This window comes from Daktulosphaira vitifoliae, unplaced genomic scaffold (assembly GCF_025091365.1).
Source record: "Daktulosphaira vitifoliae isolate Bord-2020 unplaced genomic scaffold, ASM2509136v1 Scaffold_5, whole genome shotgun sequence".
In the NCBI taxonomy this organism is placed as follows: Eukaryota; Metazoa; Arthropoda; class Insecta; order Hemiptera; family Phylloxeridae; genus Daktulosphaira; species Daktulosphaira vitifoliae.
Genome location: NW_026099576.1, coordinates 2,844,048 through 2,865,672, shown reverse-complemented (window position 1 = coordinate 2,865,672; position 21,625 = coordinate 2,844,048). Strand labels below are relative to the sequence as shown.

The 21,625-nt window shown below is 27.8% G+C and overlaps 1 protein-coding gene across 2 annotated transcripts in view; it reads left to right on the top strand.

The window, feature by feature from the left end:
- The window catches only part of LOC126907012 (uncharacterized), a 26,335-nt gene extending 5,138 nt beyond the window's left edge, over positions 1 to 21,197 (top strand). The window contains exons 2-7 of one of the 2 annotated variants that reach the window (XM_050687998.1): positions 10,945 to 11,061; positions 12,732 to 13,001; positions 14,554 to 15,740; positions 18,352 to 18,462; positions 20,078 to 20,339; positions 20,422 to 21,197. In XM_050687998.1, the coding sequence (XP_050543955.1) occupies positions 10,945 to 11,061; positions 12,732 to 13,001; positions 14,554 to 15,740; positions 18,352 to 18,462; positions 20,078 to 20,339; positions 20,422 to 20,894 (2,420 nt within the window). In that variant the 3' untranslated portion in view covers positions 20,895 to 21,197. The remainder of the gene's footprint in view (positions 1 to 10,944; positions 11,062 to 12,731; positions 13,002 to 14,553; positions 15,741 to 18,351; positions 18,463 to 20,077; positions 20,340 to 20,421) is intronic. The other variant, XM_050687999.1, reaches the window with a different exon arrangement.
- Positions 21,198 to 21,625: the final 428 nt, after the last annotated feature.

Sequence of the window (21,625 nt, the reverse complement as noted above, 5' to 3'; positions counted from 1 at the left end):
GTCAAAAGATCACAAATCGTATCTAGTCGAAGACATTACCCTTAAAAATTGAAAAAAATTCCCTCGTTCCCCGTAAAAGGGGGAAACCTCCAAAAAAATGACAAATTTAAAAATCGCTAATTTTCGAAATTTTTTCAATTTTTTTTACTTAAAAGTGCTATAACTTTTTCAAAAATGAAAATATCAATATAATTCTTTTTTATATAGATGCATAATATCATTAACTTTCGTTTGGTATATTTTTTTCATAAATTTAACCCTTAACCTGCCCACAAGGGGGGATTTAAAATGACAACTTTTTCAAAAAAAATTAACTTTTTCAACTTAACTTTTGAAAATGTTCCGGAAGGTCTGACACTTTTATATATATCTTAAATTAAAGCTAATGTAATATGCTTTATCATGAAAAAAAAAAATTTCGGACTTTATCTTATCTTCATGGTGAAAATGGCTACCGAATGCTATTTTTGTGTGAAAATTTTCGATTTTGTATTTTCCATTTTTAACTTTATTATGCTATAACTTTTTGAAAAATGTATGAATCATTACAATTTTTTTATGAGAAGTAGTATTTATATAGATCTTTCATTCGACATACTGTTTTTTTAAATCGGACCATTTCCCTAAATACAGGGGGGATTCAAAACATAAAAATGCATATAGAAAGTAGAACTTTTTCAACGTAACTTTTGAAAGTGTTCCGGAAGGTCTGACACTTTTATATATATCTTAAATTAAAGCTAATGTAATATACTTTATAATGGTAAAAAAAAATTTCGGACTTTATTTTATCTTCATGGTGAAAACAGACATTAAACTTAATAAAAAAAATACGATTTTTGTAAAAAAATTCTTTTTTATATTTTTAACTTTATAATGCTATAACTTCTCGAAAGATGTATGGATCAATATAATTCTTTTTTTTGTAGATGCATGATGTCTTTACCTATCATTTGGTATATTTTTTTTATAAATCTGACTTTTTACCTGCCTACAGGGGGGGATTCAAAATGACAACTTTTTCACAAAAAATTGACTTTTTCAACTTAAATTTTGAAAGTGTTCCGGAAAGTCTGACACTTTTATATATATCTTAAATTAAAGCTAATGTAATATACTTTATCATGGAAAAAAAAAATTTCGGACTTTATTTTATCTTCAAGGTGAAAATGGCTACCAAATGCTATTATTGTGTGAAAATTCTCAATTTTATTTTTTACATTTTTAACATTATAATGCTATAACTTATTGAAAAGTGTATTGATCAATATAATTTTTTTATGGGAAATACTATTTTCTAATAATCTCTTTTTTATTCTACATACTTTGTCTTAATCAGGATATTAATAAGGAACTAGCAGTTTATGAAGCTTTTGGAATAATCCACCAATTTTTTAAAATTAAACACTATCTAAAGATTTGCATCGAAGCGTTTTTTTTTGATAGTGATTTTAATCACTGTCAGATATCATTATACTTGATCCAACTATGCCACGTCACCACTGTGCCGCGACCCCCCTGTGCTGGGTTTTTTTTTTTTTTTTTAACTTTATAATGCTATAACTTCTCGAAAGATGTATGGATCAATATAATTCTTTTTTTTGTAGATGCATGATGTCTTTACCTATCATTTGGTATATTTTTTTTATAAATCTGACTTTTTACCTGCCTACAGGGGGGGATTCAAAATGACAACTTTTTCACAAAAAATTGACTTTTTCAACTTAAATTTTGAAAGTGTTCCGGAAAGTCTGACACTTTTATATATATCTTAAATTAAAGCTAATGTAATATACTTTATCATGGAAAAAAAAAATTTCGGACTTTATTTTATCTTCATGGTGAAAACAGACATCAAACTTAATAAAAAAAATACGATTTTTCTAAAAAAATTCTTTTTTATATTTTTAACTTTATAATGCTATAGCTTTTTGAAAGATGTATGGATCAATATAATTCTTTTTTTAATAGATGCATGATGTCTTTACCTATCATTTGGTATATTTTTTTTCATATCTGACCCTTTACCTGCCCACAGGGGGGATTTAAAATGACAGATTTCACAAAAAATTTACTTTTTCAACTTAAATTTTGAAAGTGTTCAGAAAGTCTGACACTTTTATATATATCTTAAATTAAAGCTAATGTAATTTACTTTATTATGGTAAAAAAAAATTTCGGACTTTATTTTATCTTCACGATGAAAATAGCTACCAAATGCTATTATTGTGTGAAAATTCTCGATTTTATTTTTGACATTATTAACTTTATAATGCTATAACTTATTGAAAANGACATTTTTAACTTTATTAATGCTATCATATATTGAAAAGTTTATGGATCAACATTATTTTTTTATGAGAAATAATATTTTTTAATAATCCCTTTTTCATTCGACATACTTCATCTGAATTAGGATATTAATAATTAACTAGCAGATCATGTAGCTTTTGGAATAATCCACCAATTTTTTAAAATTAAACACTATCTAAAGATTTGCATCGAAGCGTTTTTTTTTTATAGTGATTTTAATCACTGTCAGATATCATTATACTTGATCCATCTATGCCACGTCACCACTGTGCCGCGACCCCCCTGTGCTGGGTTTTTTAAGTACCCTATTATTTTACTATATATAAATACAAGTTAATAATTTTTTTTTAACTTTTGAGGCATATTCAAGTATCTTTATAAAAGTGATTTCTTAATAATTTTTTCAACAAATTGAAGTTTCTTTATGAAGTTTTATTTTATTTTTTGAGCGGTTAATGTTGCTATTATGTTGATAAAATTACAACTATGTAAGTTGGTAATATTAACTTTTAATATTATCAAAAGCATCAATTTATATTAATAGTTATTATTCAACTTTAATGATCACAAAAAAAATCTAACTACATAAACAACTCTAAAGGAATAAAAGTTAATTATTCATTAATAGTTTGTTATTTACCTTTTCGTATAACTTAAAGCTTATATGCGAACACCATTGTATTAATAAGAGTTACAAAATTAGTGATTTTCAAGGTCTCTTCAAATTCTCGTATTATTTACAAGTTTGCTTAAAAAATGACAATGCGAATCATAAATTAATGTATATAAATAATTTTTACTTATTAGTGGCTTTATCCAAAATGGGAAGCAATCATTATGAAATTATTAATTTACTGATTGTTTTCAATAAATTTTGTATTCATTCCAACGCGTATCCAATCAAGTTATTAACTAAAATATTCAAATGTAAAAATATAAAAATTAAATATTTATGTATTTCAGTAATAGAATGAAAAAGACTATATTGACCGTGATCGGCCTTCAAATGCGTTTATGGTAGGAAATATAGTGATTAGACAAGATGAAATAATAGCTTTCAATAAGCAATTTTTGCATATTTACAAAAAAATGTATTCGATTAATAAAAAAACTGTGATATTATTAGGAAAATACTTTAGTTTTAAAAAAAAATCTTTGAAACTCATTCGTAATTAGACAATGAAAATACAAACCAATTCTTTTCTATCATCTTTAAATAAAAACAAAGTTTTTAAAGAAATAAAATCTAAGATTATTAAAGAGTTTGATTAATAGCATACCGTGTGCGACCACTAATGAATGAAAACTTATAATATTCCGAATGGCAACAAACTTTTCTCATCAAACATGTTGTTGCGCAACAAGGAACCAATATGTACACTAACAATTAGCCAGTTGGAATCGTTATTACCACATTGATATTTTGATTTTTATTTCGCAACACTTCAACTATATAAGGCGAAATTTACAATACAATAAACATATATTCTCTAACTGGTCTTATAACAGCTCTGAGGATAACATTTGAAAGAGGAAAAAAATATATATGCAGCCAGTTTTTTACAATCATCTGATTTTTTTTTTTAAATTAATTATTATTATTTGTGTTTTTTTTTTGTATTAAACTTTCTAGGTTAAAATTTTACCAATTAAAAGGATTATATATATTTAGGGACACCTAATTGAGTTTTTTGACGAATTAACCGTTTTTATTTCTCATATCTGTAATTTGATTTGATCAATATGACATTGTTTCAAAATCAATAAAACCTGGACAAAATTTAAAGTATACATTTTATTTTTATACTGAGTAATTTATTTATCACGAGCCACTTAATCAATCAAAAAATAATAATAATATTAAGATTTTATATTTTTGTTTCTTTTAGATATATGTTTCCATTAAATTATCAATCATGAAGTATTTTTACCTTAAAAGTGAATTTATTACCTTATAAGGGTGTTAACGATGATTTTTCAAATAACAACACACATAATAAACCAGCTTATTTATTAATTAATGTTATAACTAAGAAAGATCAATAACAACTTTAAGACTAGTATTTCGGAAGATATTGACATTTTTATATGTAGGCTAGATAAAGAATGTAATTGAGAAATAACTAGTGATAAAAATAACAGTATCCGTGTCTCACCTCCGGGTATTAATAAATAAAATTATTAGCATTATTAAGTATTAGTTACTTCTAATGAATATGTCAAGAACTTCTATAATAGTAGTCCAAAAGTTGACTCCCATACCTATATGGGTTTCAACTAAAGTATAAGAGATGAGCATAAAAAATACTTCATGATTGATAAATTGAGAAAAACACGTATTTAAAAGAAACAAAAGAATAATCTCAATATTATTTTTATTTTTTGATTAATTAAGTGTTTCATCATAAGGGATGTAGTGTAGTCTAATGGTAATTCATTCGCCACTTGATGTTTTGCCGTTTGCTGTTGGTTCCTGGATAGATATCATACAAGAACTTTAACAGTGACACATACCTTGCCCCCATACTGATTTCCTCAGCGATTATGAGGTTGTGTCGGGTCGACAGTCGGAGTATAATTTTTTACAAATCATTGTAAGGTATAGGCGACCCCAAATAGTTGGGATAGAGGCTATGGTAGTAATAATAATGGAGTGGTTCATGATGAATGAATTGCCCAGTATAACCCCCATAATTGTGGTAAGGAGGTTCAAATATTAACTTAAGTCAAAATTTGAACCATCGCATCATTACGAACAGCACAGCAGAACATCAGTCGGTGAATGAATGATCCACTGCATCACATCACGCTACTTATTATTAACCACTTAATTAATAAAAAAAAATGGGGAGTATCATGTATATATACATATCCATAACACAAATATTTTATTAAAAAACTATACAATGATTATTTAAAATGTACAACTGTAATACTTCATTTTAAATATTGCGCGCTCTTACTTCATACTTTACTTTATTCACATTAATTAACGAGTGGGTGCTTTGCATTTTTGGTAGGATGCTGCAGGTTTTTTGGTATCTTTTGGCGTTTTATGTAAATCCATATTACAATCCTACACAGTATTAACGGTACATGGTTGCATTATAGTATATATGCATATGTATAACACATGTATATACAATAAATCTGCCAAATGCGTCACTGTAGTTAACCAATAACGACACTCTGGACAAGCCCGTTGCATTCCTTGTAACCCTCTAGTCACAAAATAGGTGAGGCTTCTAACGCAAAATTATTTGGTCATAGTAAAGATTACACACTTCAACCTACACACCACTAAAATCTGCTATCATTTAATTCTTTTGAATTTTTAATTAAGTTTTGATAAACTTAAACGTCTATAATTGATGCTTAAAATTTAATATTTAATTCCAAAAGCATATTTATATTGTGATTTGCAATTAGTATTGAAAATTGTAAAAATGTAAAATTCTTTCTGTTTTATAATAACGAGTATTAACATCGACATTGACATTATGGGTTGAATAGTTTTAATTTTTTATTATTAATTTCGGTTGCCCAGTGTAATTTATGAATTATAAATACATTGACAAGTAGTAGATTTTTGTCTCACTAAGAAAGTGCTGATAAAGTTATGATAATATGGCCTAACAGTGAACACTTTTCACGAACACGTGCGAATAATATCCGTGTGAAGAGGTGTAAAGATCATTAAGCGAAAAACTTTTCGCATTGCATATGAACTGTCCTTGGCGTTGTAATTTCTGACAAGATTCTGACAAAATTGCAATTACATATTAAAACATTTTTACAGTAAACTTAAAGAATAAAATCAATAACGAATATTTCTCAACTAATAAACACTAAAATTATACAATACATATATATCTTTCATTAAAAAACTATAACTATAATATAGTCATATGTTTGTAAAACATATTTTGTTGTAATATAACAAAGCATGTTTTTTACAAAGTATTAACATGGTATAATTTTAGCTAATCCTATAAAAGTTAAAAACTGATCATATTTTAGTCTGGATTAAGCTCTTGGATTTTTCTAACCAAATGTATTTTTTCCTAACTAGTACGTTTAGTTTTTTTTTTGGTTTAGTAACAGAGACAATGAAGATAGTGTAAAGATATGCTCTTCCGTGTATGAACTTAATAGTAACTCTAAATTTTATGTAATACTTTTGTTCAGGTGCTTTGAATTTTAGTATTTTCTTTTTGAATTCTGTGGTTTGATTAATATATTTATTTAACAATTGCAACGGACTATATTCTATTTCACATTAAGTTGTTATAAATTGATCAAAATATGCATTATGTAATATTATAATACTTATGCTAAATATAATTACAGAATAAAATTAATATTTATGAAAAATATAAAAAATATGTAACTAATGAATGAAAAATTACATAAATAAATGATCATTATATAGAGTGCTACCGGCTCCTTGTGACGGTTTGCAATATATTTATAGGAAAGTATGCTAAATAATTTTTAGAGTAATAAGGAATAAAGAAAACATTTTTATTAAGTTTATGTAAATTAATTTTAAAAGATAAGAGACTTAATGAATAGGATTTAACAATAATGTTATTTAATAGTTTTTTCAAGATACGTGTTGTAAGGGTCTTGTCATATAAAATTTTTAAGTCAAATAACTGGAGTACACTTTGTTAACTAGAGTGAGGTAATCTGAAAAAATTACATTTGTAATCAATTTAATTACAGTTTACACGTTACATAAAAAAAAAAAAAAAGACATCGACGATGCCCGACATAAAAATACTCTTTTGCGATTAACCAGATTTTTGCAACTCAATAAAAAATATGTGTTCAATCTTAGCACATAATTTGTGACACATATTGTGAGTTGTATACCGTTGTCATGGTCAATTGTAGGTGTTTCATCTTCTTCTTTGGTAGTTTAGTACAGCTGATTTAGGATCCCCACCCATTTTTAGGTGTATCATAGACCCAATTGCAATAATACTACTTTAATATAATGCGATTATTAATATAACATGCCAGATAGTCTACCTACACTTGTCACGCCTACATCGTTGCTTGCGTCAAGTTGACGTACAAGTCACATATATAAACATACACAAACACGTAAAATAAAAGTGCGTTCGGCAAAAACGGCAGCAGTACTGGTGTCACCACATCAAAGAATTATTTTGTTCAATGACCATAATGATTGCTAAGGTTTCACTTAAGGTGACCTCGAAAAATATAAAGTTGATCAACTAATAAATCGCATTTACTGGTTGTAGAAACATAAAATGTACAACAAAAATTATTTCAGATTCAAGCATATCGAAATCCATTTTTAATCATTTATTTTGTGTAAATAAATGACTAAAATTGTCAATGATTTGATAAATCAATCTTTATAATTCACATATTTCTAATAGTCATGTAGTATTTGTTCAATAATTGTTTGGCAAACTTAAAAACAATATTAGAACTTGTATGTGATTAACCAAGTTGAAGTGATCCTAGAAAGATATTTTACATTAGATTAATAACTTCTTGAATACCACTTAAATAAATTAAATAATAGATTGTATTTTTATTCTCAATATACATATGACCAGAATTTGGAAAACTTTTATTTCTTCTTGATGTGGTCTAAAATCGTATCTTGTAAAATCAAAAAATTAAAAAGTATTATTACCACAAATTACAATATTAAGTGAATGATTAATTTTCAAAGAAAAAAATAATGTAAATTTTAATAATTACATAAAAATGAAAGCTAAAAATAATTTGTTTGAAAAATAAATTTTAAATGATGTTAAATAAAATTTCTAATTTTAATTTGCTCTCCTAAAAAATAAAAATGACAATAACACTATTTGGCTTGTAACTCTCGAATTAGTACCTTTTGTGTACAATGAGTGTGAGTGAGCTCCCATTTCAATATTGTTTTAATAAAAAATCGCTTTCATGAAAAAGTTATGAGCAAAAAAAAATTAGACCCTAGCTACTCCCCCTTATTCCGACCGTTTTTATAAAAAATTGTTTTGAATTTTATTTTGTTAACGATTAAACTATGAACATTTTGCGTCAAGTTGTAAAATTACTAGAAGATAGAAGATGAGAACTAAATTAATATTTTCCATTTATCTAAAGTTATTTAGACACCTTTAAACGCGTTGCATATGTGACCAATATTTTTATAGTTCGAGATGAATATAAGAATCGTTCTTATAAATTATAATAAATGCACTTTAAACGTTAATTCTTTTTCGATGTGATAGTACTTACTTTGTACTTGCGTATAAATGGCAATCAATGATTTGTATCGTTAACGCATGACTAAAAATAACAATACAAGAGTACAATAATTATTAGTATTGAGCAAATATACTGAAATGTGAATATTTACTTTATTCTGTTTCAAATATCTTTTAACAAACTATGAATTCTATATAAAATGTATTATTTTTGAGCCCAGTTTTGTTTTATTTACTAATGACTATCTAAAATAATTTACACGATAGAGACATTTGATTCAGAAAAATACATGTATTTATTTAATCTATCCTAATGTGATAACATGTTATTGATTCTTTAAGATCTAAAATGAAATCTATTATCTTTTATTTACGTTGGTGTAAAAAAAAAATAATAACTAGATAACTTTATTAGATAACGTAGTTGCATAAGTTGTTGATCATAATTTCCGTGTTGCTATAACAGTTATTAGAATCAGCTGTGCCTATTAAATCCTACGCCAAATCATAGTAAAATTGCAGATTTACTCAGGGACAAGTTGCATGCATTTAAAGAGTAATACTTATAATAATAAAATGCACACAAGATGACATTCGTATAAAAAAATTCGAGCCCATAACAATCATCAGTTTTAGTCCTCCGTCGAAAAAAGATTTCTGTGTTATTACATTACACGCAGATGTCACAGGTAGAACATTCAACTATTTAATAAACTTCAAGGATAAAGTGAATAGTATTGTTACTATACTACTAATCATATGTTAAAGGATAGGCATATGTAGTAATAAATGAGAAGATAATGGAATCAAAATCGCGTTAAATGGCAACATGATAATGACATGTAATTTAGTAACATTAAAATTTGTCTTTTTTTATAAATAAAAAAGTGTGTATTATTTAAAAGTCATCCCCAAATTTAGAAGACCTTGAATGGATCTTTTGAAACCTATTTGGGCATGACTTTAAGTAGAACAAAACATACACACACACACTTACTGACAAATTTTCGTCTTGCTAGTTTCCATGTCCACAGTTTACCAAAGAAATCACTCCACAAACTATTTTTCTTAAGCCATTTGCCTTCAGAAAATAATATGTCAGTTTCTTGAACTGCGAATGAAAAAAGTAAAAAAAAAATTATTATTAATTGATAATATTATTTGAAATATTCGATTGGTGATTAGATTTCAATGAGAGTTAGAAATTACGATTTTCCAACATTTTGATAATCATTGCTTTTTTTGTGAATAATTAGAATTTTTTGCGTCCCAACTAAAACGCTAAGAAATTTTTATTTTTAGACAAAATTGTAGAAATGTCTAAATTTTCTTTTAACCACAAAATATTTTTGTTACTTTAGTCTAAAAATATTTTTATTTACTCATTAACTTAGTGAAAATCATTTTCGTTTATATACAACTGCTTCTAATATTATTGCTAGTTGACCGTGTCATACATTATCAATTTTAAACAGAATTAAATGAAATAAGTAATTTGAAATTACTATAATAATCCACAACTGTCAACAATGATGACGTTTAAGTTTTATAATATTTTATATTCGGTGCAATCGAATAGCCGATCAGGATTGACATATAATTGATCACTGAAATGATTAATTATTTTCGGTAGCGCCAGTCGCCGTTCACATAATTTGGACAAGTGCAATAAACTCTACTAACAGTATTATTATAGTGTTACTTTATTAATTATCGAAACTGCATCCTCTCTCATGTTTCCTGTTACGGGTAAAAAAAACCTATGACATTGAGTATATTATATTAGTAAAAGTATATCGAAGAAGTGCGTAAGTATATGCGTTTTTAATGGCGAATAGGCGTAGGAGAAGCATTTTCATCTCTTTCTTCGTCCTCAAACTAAGATTGACCTTGACTGATACGGCGCTTCGTACAATGTACAAGATGAACCCTTATAAATATACAATGTTCAGCGCTCTCCGAGTATTAATTACTATTGTGAATAGAAGAAACTTTAAGCGGTTTTTTAGGGGAAAGAGGCGTGGGGAGAGTGGGCGCCGTCGTCGCAAATTTCGTGTGGGCCAAGACGGCGATCCTCAGGCTCTGATACCCGGGTTACCCTACATGGACAACACTGCCAATGACGCAATATATTTCTTCCTACCTCAACTCACTTATTTTCCCCTACCGGATACCAAAGAATGTTGCCATTTTAAATTCAATAAAAGTGATTTAGAAGTTTGAAGTTACTACAATTTCCATATCTTTAATCGATCCACTGAAAATATATCACTGAATGATAAATTTTATGAAGCACTTAAGATTAATTGTTATCAATACTATATATGCATAATCAATTATTTATAGTATTACGTTGTGTTCTGTATTTTATTTTATTTTTTATTTTTTATAGATTTGGTTTTAAGTCCTGAAGTTATGCTAGACATGAGTCGATCGGACTCACAGAGATCCGATTCGTCTTTAAAACCTCGAGTGTCATTCAACCGAGATGTCCGCATCAAAAAAATTGGTACGTTAATCACGCACACTCGAACAAATTAATTAAGAAGTAAAAATAACGAGAGATAAAAAATTAATGTTCCCAAGGCAAATACGATTTTAATTGTCACGCCCACCAATAGTGACTAAACGTGCAAAAAATATATATTCATTATTTCTACATAAATATTTCAAAGACATGGCCCAAGTGACGTAAAGCCATTAAAGTACACTTTATGATTGTAATTCAGATATAATTTTTATATTTTGGTGGGCAATGATTGATAGTCACTTAATTTCATGAAGAGATACAATGATAGAATTCTGGATTGAAATATATATTTTTTGTGAATCGAAATATCCAATATCGGATACATATATGAAACTACGTAGAAATAAATTCAATTAATTCTAATATATTTGAATTACTTGAACAAAAAACATTATTGTTTAATTAAATTTTTACTATTTTAAAAGGTAATTCAATAAAAATAATTGCAGTAATTATATAATTTGATTTATTAAAATGATAGTTCATGGTACTACATACTGAATTTCTCAAAGATATAAATTTCGGATGTCAATTCATCTCACAACTCGACAGAATTATGGTCACGTTTTTATTTTTAATCTATCAATGTTTTAATTCTTTTACAAAATACATATATTTTTTTATTTGAACGAATATTATAGCACAGATTAATTGTAATAATAGTATTTTTTTTTTTTCTAAAATAATCATGATTTTTTTTTAGTATTCTTTTAATCTGCTAGTAATTATTATATTAGTAGTATTAAAGCCTCACTAGATTTAATCTACGAAGCGTTTCAAATGTGAAGTTATGTGGTAGATTTTAATAAAAATAAAATTATATGTACAGTTAAACTTGACAAAAAAAAAAAAAATGAAATATCTTAACATTTTAAACTTCCAAAGCACTCCATAAAATGGTACTTGTTTTAGTAAGACGTTGAAAATAATTAATTTTAAAAACAAAGAAATAGAACGTAGTATAAGGTAACACTACTAGAGAACAAATACAACTGTGTTTTTAAATAAAACATTATCTAATATAATTGTAACAAGTTGTAATTATCAGTTCTTACAATAAAGTAAGTCCTACTGTATTAAAACAATTATTGATACAATATCATTTAGTGTTCATTCACGGGAAAATTCAAATTTTCAACATAAAATATTTCGTTTTATTCTTATAAGAAAAATATTCTAATTAGCAAACTTTTAGAGGAAAAATGCATTCCACGCATAAGTCTGATTATATTGACTAAGAAGGACGGGAAATAGGTGTGTTAATCATTGCCAGTGATACATGTCAATCAATTTATTATTATAATCAATTATTTATGATTTTATAATAAAAATTGATCACTTGTGGCTAATTAATTAAGTAAAATTAAAACTATATTAAAAATATTATTAATTTAAAAAAAACTAAAAAATATTAAAAATATTAAACTCAAAAGCCACAAAAAAATTAATGAAAAGTCGCGGATACGTATTTCGGAAACAATGTTACCATTATCAACGCTAAACACATACTGAGTTTAATATTTTTAATATTTTTTAGTTTTTTTTAAATTAATAATATTTTTAATATAGTTTTAATTTTACTTATTTATGATTTGTTTCGTGTAACATAGTCATATGATTTTGTTCACAAATTCTTAATGATATTTTAGGGAATTCAGATGCGGCGAGCATCGTAGAAGCACTGGCAGGTGATGGAGAAGGACATCTTGTACCTACACCAGTTCGACGGGAGAAGATCAAAGCGTCTAAGCGAGAACTAGCCCTTGAAGCTGATAAAGTACTAGAGCAAGCAAATAGCGTAGCCTCTCTGCATTCGGCAGCACCGCCGAGAGGACAGCAGAGGAACAAACACGGAGGATCATCGCTTCAGAGAAAAAACAGTTTTGGAGGAACCGATTCTAAGAAATGGAACTCCGAAGGTACGAGTTTTTTAAACTCATTGAGAATTTTTTTTTTTCCATTAGATACATAATTTTTTTAATTTAATAATTCTTCTTCTTCTTCTTCTTCGTCTTAATCCCAACTACTTGGGGTCGGCCACCCTTATACTAAACTTCCACTTGACACAATCTCCCACAGCCTCTACGCTCACATCAGCTGTCCTCATATCGCATTCAATCACATCTCTTCTTTGGTCTTCCTCTACCTCTTCATCCTTCAACATTTATTTCTACAACTATTCTTACGGCTTCCGATTCTTCTCTCCTCATAACATGACCAATCCATCTAAGTCTATTTTTTCTCATCTTATCCACGATTGACGCTACACCTATACTCCCTCTTATATACTCATTTCTTTTCCTATCTTCTCTAGTCATTTCACTCATCCATCTAAGCATTCTCATCTCTGCTACACTCATTCTTTGCTCTACTTTCTTATCAACCGCCCAACACTCTGAACCATACATCATAGCTGGTCTCACTACAGTCTTGTACAATTTACCTTTCACCTTTTAATTTAATAATTATAAAGTATTTTTTCATTCCATCCTTCGCACTTTAGAAACTTTAATCAAACTCAAGTCAACTTTATTTTTTCAAATAGCAACATACATAATTAACTAGCTTATTTATTAATTAATAATATCAATTAAGAAAGTTATTGATCCGATAATAACTTGTGAACCAGTATTTCGGAAGTCATTGATATTTTTATATCTAAAAAAAATGATTGAAAATTGCAATTGAGAAGTTACTAGTGATAAAAATAACAACACCCGCGCATACATTTAGCCTTCATTATTACTTGTTTATAGTTTCCAAAGTACTAGTCCAATAATTGTTATCGACCAGTATTTTCTTAATTAAATATATTGTCATTAAAAAAAATAAAATTGACGTCCTTATAAAGTATAAGAGATAAATATAAAACATATTTTAATATTGATAAATTAAGAAAACATGAATCTAAAAGGAACCAAAAAATTCTAATTATTATTTTTATTTCATAGAAAAAACTGTTTGTTCATTAAATTTTGATAACTATATTTTCTTCCAAATAAAGTTTAACAAATGATAAAAATATTCCGATTTATCCAAATCATTGGTGTTCTCAGGGTACTTTGGAAAGAACATATACATAAGAAATATTTTTACTACCCTCTACAAAATACATTTTTCATCATAAATTTATTTTTATCGTGTGGAGAGGTTCTATCTCCATATCCTTCCACGATAACGCTCATGATCCTGTTACAATAATAAGATTTTATTAAGCTTTTCTGTTTTATAGCACTAGTAGTATGATATTTATTAAAACAGCCTCTAAAATATTCCATTAAATATTAATAAAATTCTATTTATTTTATTTAAGTAAAACAAATATACAGTGAAATTAGACAGTATTAGTTTAGTAAAATTTTAGTTGTATTGTATAATAAATTAAATTAATATTATGCTAATTTTTAAAATTTTCTAAAAACTGAGTTTTTAAACAGGAGAAATTATTTATTTAATTTAATTTTTTAACAGGAAAATTATCGTCTTATAGATCTTTGGACAGACCAAATAATAGACCAAACAAACAGAATAACAAACAAGAAGAAAATGATGAGTTGTTATCGCCAAACGATACAATGAGGCAAAGGAAATCAACTAGTACCAGATTGAAAAGAAGTGTAAGCGATGCAGGAGATCTGAAAAAAACATCCACAAATAAAGATCAGGATAAAAATTCGATATCTTTGTTTGGTACTATTGAACGCATTAAGAAAAAGATTAATAACAACAATACTAAAAATAGCGGAAACACGACGGACAGAACAATGAGGATGACCGAACCACCACCTCCACCACCACCCGTTCGCGCAAAAAAACAGCTATCACCCATCATAGAATCATCGCCTAGAGAAGAATACTTCAAGTACTCCAACGACCCATTCAACGATACTCCACCACCGTCTCGTCCTGTCCGCCGGGGCCATAACGTTGATAGAATCGTCCGACGATTGCTCGGGGAACCTCCACGGCCGCCGCCGACGCTAAATCGACCAGAGCCCGTCGCTTCCTACGTACAGCACAACGGCAACGAGCCGTTTTCGTACACGGCCACTTCGCCCACAGTTATTAATATTCCGGATACAACCCGGGACGATGGTCATCAGTATCGCACAACAAACGACATGGACGACACGTGGATGTCGTATGAAGATCTAAGTCATCGAAGGGACGCACTTGAATCTCGATTACAAAAGCGAGCGGCTTCGTCGTCCACTATTCGGCCATCCGTCGTGCCTGCTACGCCGGACACATATGCTACAGTGTACAAAAAAAATGAGACGCTGGGTGGCGGTGACAGGTATTTCGAGCGAAAGATAGTTACGGAACATCGATTTGCGCGACGTACGCCAAGATTGGACGACGATGTCGTAGACAGACCTACTCGAGTAATTAGCAGCGGTAGACCAACAGTGGTATCGCGGAATAACGTTCCTGTTATCAATGGACCATCTTCTTTGAGTGTCAATAACAGTGGCGGTAACTACCAAACCGGAAAACCTGCTAAAAAACGGTCTAAATTAGATAAGTTCAAGATGCTTTTCACCAGATCGTCAAAAGAAAATAAACGTCCATCGTCTTCTAAAGTCTCCAATTCCGATCCTGAATCATACACATCGTCGTCCCTTCGCAAAAGATACAACGTCTACACGGGAGACGATGTGAGTAGTATTAAAACTGTTGATACCATGAAAAAAAGTTTTGTGGGGTGAATGTAGCTTTTAAAAATACTTCGTAAATGTGATGGCTCTTAGCATAACTCATTAAAAAAGATAAAAAGATGACTTATAACAGTAATCAAAGGAGTATACTTAACTTTCTATTTCTTGATTTTCCATTTTTTTTTCTGGTATAGTTTGTATTTTAAAACAAAAAGACTTTGAAAAATATATTGATTCAGTATCACACATATTCCGAGTGCGGGTTAACATTTTTTTCATCTTTTTATATATTTATTTCTTGGGTGGTGAAGTTCAAGGAGAGGGGGTCTTTTAAGTATTTTAATCCAAATCTAATACTGATTTAATATTATATTTAAGTTTTCATTAAAAATTTGGAATCTACTTGTTGCTCTATAAACTTTCTTTTTCTATTAAACAACACTAAAATTATTATCTCATTTTCCTATAGAAATAAGAGAGATCATACATAACATATGTGTACATTACTCTGTTAATTAATTCTCAATAAATTAAAACTAAAAATGTTTAGTTATAGAGCATAATGATATCAAAATCTTTCTGATTTCATCAATTTTATTTTCTTTGTCAAATCTTCTAGGTGATTCACAGCAAATATAATTTATATTTTTATACGTCTGTAATCTAATTTTTTTTAGATTATAATATAATGAATATATATTTAGAATAACAAAGAATATTATTAAGTAATTAGCTAAATTGTATATATTTTTAGTTAACTTTCAAATTTTGATCAATAAAATTAGATTACAGACTCCTAATTTAACTATAATTGAATTTTTATTTGATGAATATACATATTTAAAAATTAACATAATTACTGTTTTCATATAATTTATAAAATTAATATATCACAATGTTCCTATAAAGTCAATTACAATCAAAATAATTTATTTTATTGCATAAATAAATTATTATAATTACCATGTATAGTTACCGTATAATATCCTCCGTTCGACCTGACATAAAATTAGGGCAAGATACACGTTGTGTATCTTGCCTTAATTTTATATATTTTGGTCTCAAATGAGTGTGACATACTCATTTAAATTTACAATAGTTCAAGGCAAAATCATTAAGCAATATTTCAATGAATGAGAAAAGCGTTATGTTATCCCACGTATATTAATTACTAACAATGGTACATCAAAATGCCTTGAAAATTAAACATTATACAACAATATATTTAATTGATTTCTAAAAGTTTTTCTTAAGCTTCACAGAAAATTATACGATTTTAAGGGATTCTCAGTAAGAACAGCTAAAATATTTAACCTGTTTAGTGATTATAAAAATGATCTATTATGAGGAATGGTAATTTCATTTTCACACATAGGCCGATGTTATGCAATTTTTATGCATTGCATTGGTATTATTCGCATGTGGTGTACCTTTATTTGGACCGTTAACGGCAATGGTCAAAACACCCAAAAACTGGTTTGTCACTGCTTTAACCGCGACTGCCTTTCTCCTTTCTCATCAGTTAGTCGACATATCTAACAATGTTAAATTGTACTAAACAAATCCAGTTTAAACTTAAGACGTGTATTTGCGACTTAAAATTTAACATTTTCAAATAAAATTAAATCCGTTAAAACTTATTGATAGCTCTTTGATTCTCAATTATTAATAAAAAATGAGCAATTACATCTTGTTATTGTATTTGCTATTAACATAAAACATGTGAACGTTATACGTGATTTAACCTGGATGTCCATATAAGCACAAGTGACGGCTATCCGGTGCTCCACCTGTAATCGTTGTCTATCTTCGTCCATCCTTGACGATGGCCTCAAATAAAATTGAAATGAAAATAATAATAGATTTTTGTAATACTTTATGCTATGCTTGCATTATCACTTAAATATATTACTTATGTATAATGTGGAAACCGTTATATCAGTTATATTTAAAAGAATGTACATGGATTAAAAATCGTGATTCAATTGAATAATTAAAAAAACATGATAAATTTGATATCATCTCAATTCAGTAAGAAATCATAAAAGTTCACATCATCTAAAAATCTGACTAGCCATTAAAAAAAATTGCTTAAATAAACTGCATATTCAATATGCAGTTGATTCATTTATTTATTACCTTCTCCAAATAATTACATTTTCTTTAAACATTTTGGAAATAATAATTAACTTTAGAGTAAAAGAAAATTGTGTGCTGATGATTTATTCGGGAGAATAAGTCCTCCAGATCCTTCGATATATGCCAATGGCATATATGTAATGGCAATTGTAAAAATGCTCGCAAACTTAACTCTCAGTTGCCAATTAATATTATTGTTCAGCAGATGCGAACTTCTGGTCGACTAAAAGGCATTCAATTCTTCAACTATTTGCATAAATATTAAATACCTAATAAATGACGAATATTATATATTTGTTTTTATGCTAATTATATTTACAATTTTTATCATGAAGTATAGGTACATAAAAAAAAAAAAAATCCTCGTTTATACTTATAAAATTAAAAATACCTTTTTGCTGTATAATTTTAACATTTAAGAGCAGGGCTTTATATCACCATTCATTGTAATTATGTATATGTCTATTTTTAGGGGCATTATTCGACAAAGCAAAAAAGACTGCCTTCGCCTAGTAAACACTCAGGAAAATTTGGAAACAATTCGTGGTTTAAATCTTTAGATAGATTCGATAAAAAGACCAAGGTATAGTAATTTATATTGCGATTTAAAAATTATGAAGTACAAAGTTCTTGAAAATTAATAATGGTTGAGTTCTATGCAATGTACTATTCGAGATATTTTTCAAATATTAACAATACACAAATAGTATAATTAAAAAATGGATTTTTTATTAAGATAAAGTAAATTTTATTAATTAATATACACGTATATGGTGAGAGCCTTTCAATGTAAAAATTAAAAGCTAACATTATAGAGGTCCATAATTTAAAATCCAAGAGAATGGTATACTAATTTTATTAATTAATTGAAGATAAACCATTACTGTTGAAGATAAAAAAAATTAAATCGTGAATATAATTCTATAAAATTCAATCATGACTTAGCTTAATACAAATATCAATGTCTGACAAATCGTATAGCTTTTGTTATACAAAATATTTTTTGATAATTTACATATACAGGGTGATTTTTTTATCATAACCCACTCAATTACTTACAGAATAATAATAATTAAAAAAAATTTTTTTATTATTATCTTTAGTTACACATTATTCTTGAATTATTAACTATATAATACTTTTTTAGTTCATCCCTTATGCCTGGTAAGAGTGTCAACTTTGTTTTTTTTAATGGTAACACATATTTTGAATTTAATAAAATGTTTGAGTTTTTAATTCAATAGTAAATGGCATTTGAATTTTTAATGAAACCTAATTTGTTTATTAGATATAAACATTTAAAGTTTCAAAATTTTGAGTTAATATATAGGTATAATACACAAGGGATTACAAATACAGGTAGCTAATTGGCTTTTTATGACATCGATATTATCAGGTACACAGCATTGTTATTATCAATGATAGCAAGGTACATTGTTGTGAGTTTATAAATACACTAACTGACAATAAAAAAAGTATATCTATTGATAGTCATAATTGATAATAAACAATCCGTGACTGTGATAGCAATATCATAAAAAACCAATTAGCTACCTGTATTTGTAATCCCTTGTGTATTATACCTGTATATTAATTCAAAAATTTGAAACTTTAAATGATTATATCTAATAAACGAATTAAGTTATATTAAAAATTCAAATGCCATTTATTATTAAATTAAAAACTCAAACATTTTATTAAATTAAAAATATTTGTTCCCATTTAAAAAAACAAAGTTGACACCCTTACCAGGCATAAGGGATGAACTTAAAGAGTACTACATAGTTAATAATTCAAGAATAATGTGTAACTAAAGATAATAATAAAAAAAAAAATTATAAATTATTATTATTCTGTAAGTAATTGAGTGGGTTATGATAAAAAAATCACTCTGTATACTGTAAATTATTATAGTCTTATACTAAAAGTTAAAAAAAAATGTAAAAATAATAATATTTAATACATAAAAAGTTCTAGGATTTATCGAAATATGGTGGAAACTTCTATAGAATAGTTATAATTTTTTTATAGAAGTTTTATAATTTCAATAAAAATTACTTTTGGCATTAGTTTTAAAAGCATTAAAGAAGCCATTCCTTCATTATCACTTTTAATAAACTTATATGACCATTAGTAGATTATAATTCCAGAGTATCATATTAACTTTAATTTTTTTTTATAAATAAAATTAATTTTAGAGACCAAAAACATTTACTTCTGGAAGTGAAAATGACGAAGAAATCAGAGTGCACAGGATAAATGATCGAAATAAAGGATGGGTGCCTCCAAGGTCTTACCACAGTGTGGGAAATCTAAATTCAATGGATATAGATCACTCACCAACAAGACACATGACCGAAAAAAGACATTCATTAATAGACAGCTCCGCTGATAGCACTACCGAAGGAGATAGTAGTCAAAAATCACACAAGTCAACTGTTTATCTTCACGCTACGACAGGTAAGAAATAACTATATAAGATTATTTTAAAAAAATAATATACAATTTTAGCTTCGATGCGATTTTTTTTTTACATTAATAGTTGGTGAAATTCCCGAATCAAGACAACTGCATCAATCTGTATTCGGGTCTAAAAGCAAGAAGGCGGCTAGTCGAGAAGAGCTCTCTACACAGAACGACGCTTTCGTAGGAACCCAAAAAAGAACTTTGTCTCGTTCAGTTTCAGTACTAGCCCCGTGGGCACCTAGACACCACGACGAAAGGGAGATCGAATACGACGAAAATGGAAGACCACCAAGAGCACCTAAAAAGTGGCCTATTAAAGCTACTAAAAGCGATCCAGAAGAAGTGATTAGACCACCCATACGTCAAAATAGATCGTCAAAGAGTTCTGGTGAGGATTCTTCTCTTATGGATGAAGTGATTATTCGAACTACAAGTCGTACTGGAGAGTTGGTCAAAGATGGTCGATCAGGCAGAACCCTTGGAAGATCTGTGTCTTCAGCGAATAAATATGCACCAAACATAATATACAGATCAAGAACGAAATCGTAATATAGGAAATTTTTACATTTCAAATTTTTGTTAAAATGATATAAGAAATTTAATTTACTAGTCGTCTCGCCTAAAATTTGTTGATAATAAAAATAACACTTCAGTGTGGCTAACAATATTAAGATAAGAGAATAATTTGTCAGAAAATGATGATCGAGTCAAACAATGCAAACTAAAAGTTGACATAGTAACTATTTTACTTTTTATGATTATTAAATTTGTAGTATGTCTGCCTTTTTCATACTTATCCTAGTCAAATGATAACGTTTCACAATAAATTAATACAGGCATTATGATATTTAAGTTACATTTACTATTTTTATTTATGTAAATAATATACAAAATGAACCACTACTAACTAACAAGTCTTATAACATATGATTCAATAATCATTTTATTGACATTTAAAAAAAAATAATTATTATTATTTCTTTTATAGACTACATTTAAGCATAGTATAATTATTTGTCACTAATAAAAAAATACATTTTTTATTTTTTTTTAATTTTTAAAATACCATAAAAAAAAAAATTGACGGGTAAAGAATAATCTTAGGACAGCTACTCATTGAGTTATAAGTATTACAATACATAGAATGAGTTTTCATTGAGGATGAATGCAGTTCGTATTGGTCTATACATATAATGTATACCCCACATGCACTACAAACCCTCTATGTATTAATATGAATTCTTTTAACTCAATGTATACTTGTCCTAAAATGTTATCAA